At 36.3% G+C, this 3,399-nt stretch overlaps 1 protein-coding gene across 1 annotated transcript; it reads right to left on the bottom strand.

Annotated features, from left to right (window-relative positions):
* Nucleotides 1-928: 928 nt before the first annotated feature.
* LOC149151176 (peroxidase A2-like) lies at nt 929-2,648 on the bottom strand. Its single transcript, XM_089440142.1, has 4 exons — nt 2,437-2,648; nt 2,117-2,308; nt 1,769-1,934; nt 929-1,423 (listed from the first exon to the last, which is right to left on the bottom strand). The coding sequence occupies exons 1-4, from the start codon at nt 2,602-2,604 to the stop codon at nt 1,008-1,010; spliced, it is 942 nt and encodes a 313-aa protein (XP_089296268.1). The 5' UTR covers nt 2,605-2,648; the 3' UTR covers nt 929-1,007.
* Between the last annotated feature and the right edge of the window lie 751 nt (nt 2,649-3,399).

Below are 3,399 nucleotides of genomic sequence, written 5' to 3'. Positions count from 1 at the left end.
CACTGAGCATAATCTCATCTGACTTCACAAATGATCCAAGGATAATGCATTTTCAGAACTGGAGAGGTGTGGAATATGATGAGAAATAATATCCGCACTTGTCAATAATGAAACACTCTATGAACTCCACGGTAGATCTACCATAGGCAACGACAAACACCGTAGGTATTATAAGATATCAACTCCACTGTATGTTTATTAACCAGTGCCACCACCCTATATTATTCAACCAACACATAGCATATAACATTAACGTACAACACATTGTAAATCAATGCACTGTAAACCAGTCTTCAACGTACATAGCATCGATGAAAGAAACCCCAAAAGCATATGAATGTTTCGTGGGTCAATACTGGCATTGTCACCCATTTTTCTGCAAGTCACATATAAATGAACAACATCAACCCATTTTGAAAATGTATGCTATCATGCCTCTTTCAAACATCTTGTACACAGTTCGAGCAGGTGTCAAATTAATCCTTTCGTGCAAATGTGGTGCGATCATAGTATATTTGGTCCTCACTCTCCATCCTCGCAACAATATCATGTGGTGAAAATATAAAATATGAATTTATCAATGGTAAAAAGATTAGTCATAAAAGTTATTCTAAACTGGCAAATCAATAAAGAATATTCATCTTTTCCATTTCAAAACGTCGACCTCCTTCAATTCCACACTATAGGATTCAACCCAATCTCTGAGACTAAATTTTTTACCTCCTTCAATTCCACACTATAGGATTCAACCCAATCTCTGTGACTTAATTTTTTACTTTTTTTCCCGCATTTTAGTTATAAAATAGATCGAAGAAGCTTGATACAAACGTCATTATGTGTTTCCCAAAAAAAAAATATTGATAATTGCTGTCAGTATTTTACCAACACGAGTTATGTTACAGATAGCACTTACTTCCCTTTCTAAATTTTATGTTTTAAAACGGAATGGTACTGCTCTCACTTTGACAAAAGTGGAAACAGACGAAACAAAGCAATACTGGGATTTTCTAGCCATTCACCTTCCTGCAATTTAGACGGATTTCTCCGCTTGTTCCCGTTAGAGGATTTATATTTCCCATCTTAATCATCGAGTTGGAGAAGTTGGAGAAAAAATCAGCCTGACTACTGCTGTAGTCATTCACAATAGAAATGGTGGCTGAGCCCGTTGTGTTAAGCAGTTCTTGATCTGACTGGAACGGCCCCATTTCGTTTTGGAGATTTATGTAGTAGTTGTTGTCGAAAGTGCTTGGAGTGCCCGGATCAAGTGAGGTTAGGGTGCTCCCGTTACCATTCTGTGGGCACGTGCTTTGCAAGGTGGATAGATAAGATGAATTAAGCGTGGCATCTGGATTGCCAGTTCCGCTGAAATTGTAAAGTCTGTTGACAAAAACTGTGCAGCGAGCTCGCCCGATTGTGTGCCCACCTGGATCCAGCATGATAAAACACTTTTTATTCAGATGGTAGATTTTGAGAATATTTTAAATTTTGTAGAAGTTAAAAAATTTACTTTGTTTAGTTAATCTAGTCTTAAAATATTCTAAAAACCTGCAATCTAGTTAAATTCAACTCAACTCTAAATTTATGTTACTGATTTCCCTACATGGATATTCACACATTTATAAAAAAATCATTGTGAAATTACAACCCAAACTAGTTAGCTGGATTGCAAAATACCCTTTACCAATGCATGTGAAAAATAACCGCACTAACAAATCTTGCCATGGAAAGGAATGTGAGCTTGCATCTGCAGATAAGAGTGTTGCTATACCTGACAAAGCAACTACATCGGTGACAGAAAGTCCCACATTTTGGAACTTTGCTATAATTGTGGAAATATTGTCTGTTGGTGCGTGAATGGCTGTGTTGGGAAGAGTTGGGTTTGCAGTGGTGCTATCTCGTCTTCCTAACTGTATACTCCACGATGGACCACTGGACTGCAGCATGTTGCAGACGGTTATCATGTTAGAAGGCTTCATAGATCAGTTATAACTTAGAGCTATTGAATATATTTCAACTTAGAGGAATGGTATAAAGGATATTCATCATGTTGGATTAATCATTATAGTAACACAGTATCAAAAGCTTATGAGTCATTAATTACGATAGATTTACAGACCAGTACGACTGATCGCTCTGCAGCAATGGCCAGAATGTCAGCACAAGAAACTGTTGCGTTGCATGAACTCTCTACTGCTGCCTTGATGTTGTCCACAACGTCAAAACCCCTTAGAGAATTGTTGTTAGGACCTGCTGTCTTTTCGCCAGTAAAATTTGCTGTGTCATCTAACAGAACGGATCGATCACAGCCCTTAAAATCAAGGAGTGAGTGAAATATCAGTATTACAAATCTCTGTACTGAATACAAATCTATTGAATAAACAGACAGTGATGTATTAAGGACAAATCTAGTGAATAAAGAGACATATTTCTACTTACATTAACGAAGCAATCGTGAAAATGCATACGAAGGAGAGAGGCCGCAATCCTTGAATCATTTTGCAGGGCTTGCTGGATGACCTGCCCCACTATTCTGATAAAAATTAGGGCTGAGCTGAGCAGTGGTGCATTGAATGAATGCAAATGCAAATGCAACGAATATAACATTCACGGAAACATATCGAAATGCCATGACGAACCCTATAACTGGAGACTTGATAGAGAATACAGAATACAGCGGAGAGGCTTAAATTTATAAAGGTTTTCCGCCACCGACATCAGTCACTGTCACAATTTATTGAGGAGGGTCGTGATATGGAATTGCGATGATCGTGGGACAGTGTGAGCCATGTGCGTGCAATGCGAAAATGCTGGTCAGAATAAAAATCTCTCCATTGCAGGCCCAGTCCTATTCAAAATGGAGTACAAATTAAGCGTAGTACAATTTCAAAATTGTCACTTTCAGTTGTTGCGTTATTCATTAATAATAGCTCGGAGTTTTACAGTTTAGTATAAAAGAAATTGTCAACCTCGGTTAATTAATAATAGGTAGGAGTTTAATCGTTAGAAATGAATTAAAAATAAATAATTCTATATATAAGTTTAGATTTTATTAAATATGAATAAATTTATTCATTTCAGATGAAGGATTAACAAATCTTATCCATTAAAAAATTTTAAATGAATCTAAGCCCGTGTTAAATTGATAATTTAGCAGTGCAATTTATATATTAAAAATTTTCCTTTTTCCTAGTCATATTTTTCCATTGAATTGCAGCAGATTTATTTTGGAATTATAAGATTTAGTTATGTAAGGTACACAACTGCAATGTTCTAATTTTTTTTAAGTGAAATCAAAACTTAAGTTAGTTGGCTTTGTCTCACCAAGGGACGCTTTCATTGGAATGGCAATTTTCTTTTTGAAGGAATGTGTTTGATTTTTGATTGTGGAAATACTCGTCA

Source organism: Pinus tabuliformis, chromosome 9 (genome assembly GCF_031772625.1).
Source record: "Pinus tabuliformis cultivar Carrire ecotype Pingquan chromosome 9, CPIR1, whole genome shotgun sequence".
Classification (NCBI taxonomy): Eukaryota; Viridiplantae; Streptophyta; class Pinopsida; order Pinales; family Pinaceae; genus Pinus; species Pinus tabuliformis.
This window is presented reverse-complemented; position numbering and strand designations above follow the sequence as displayed.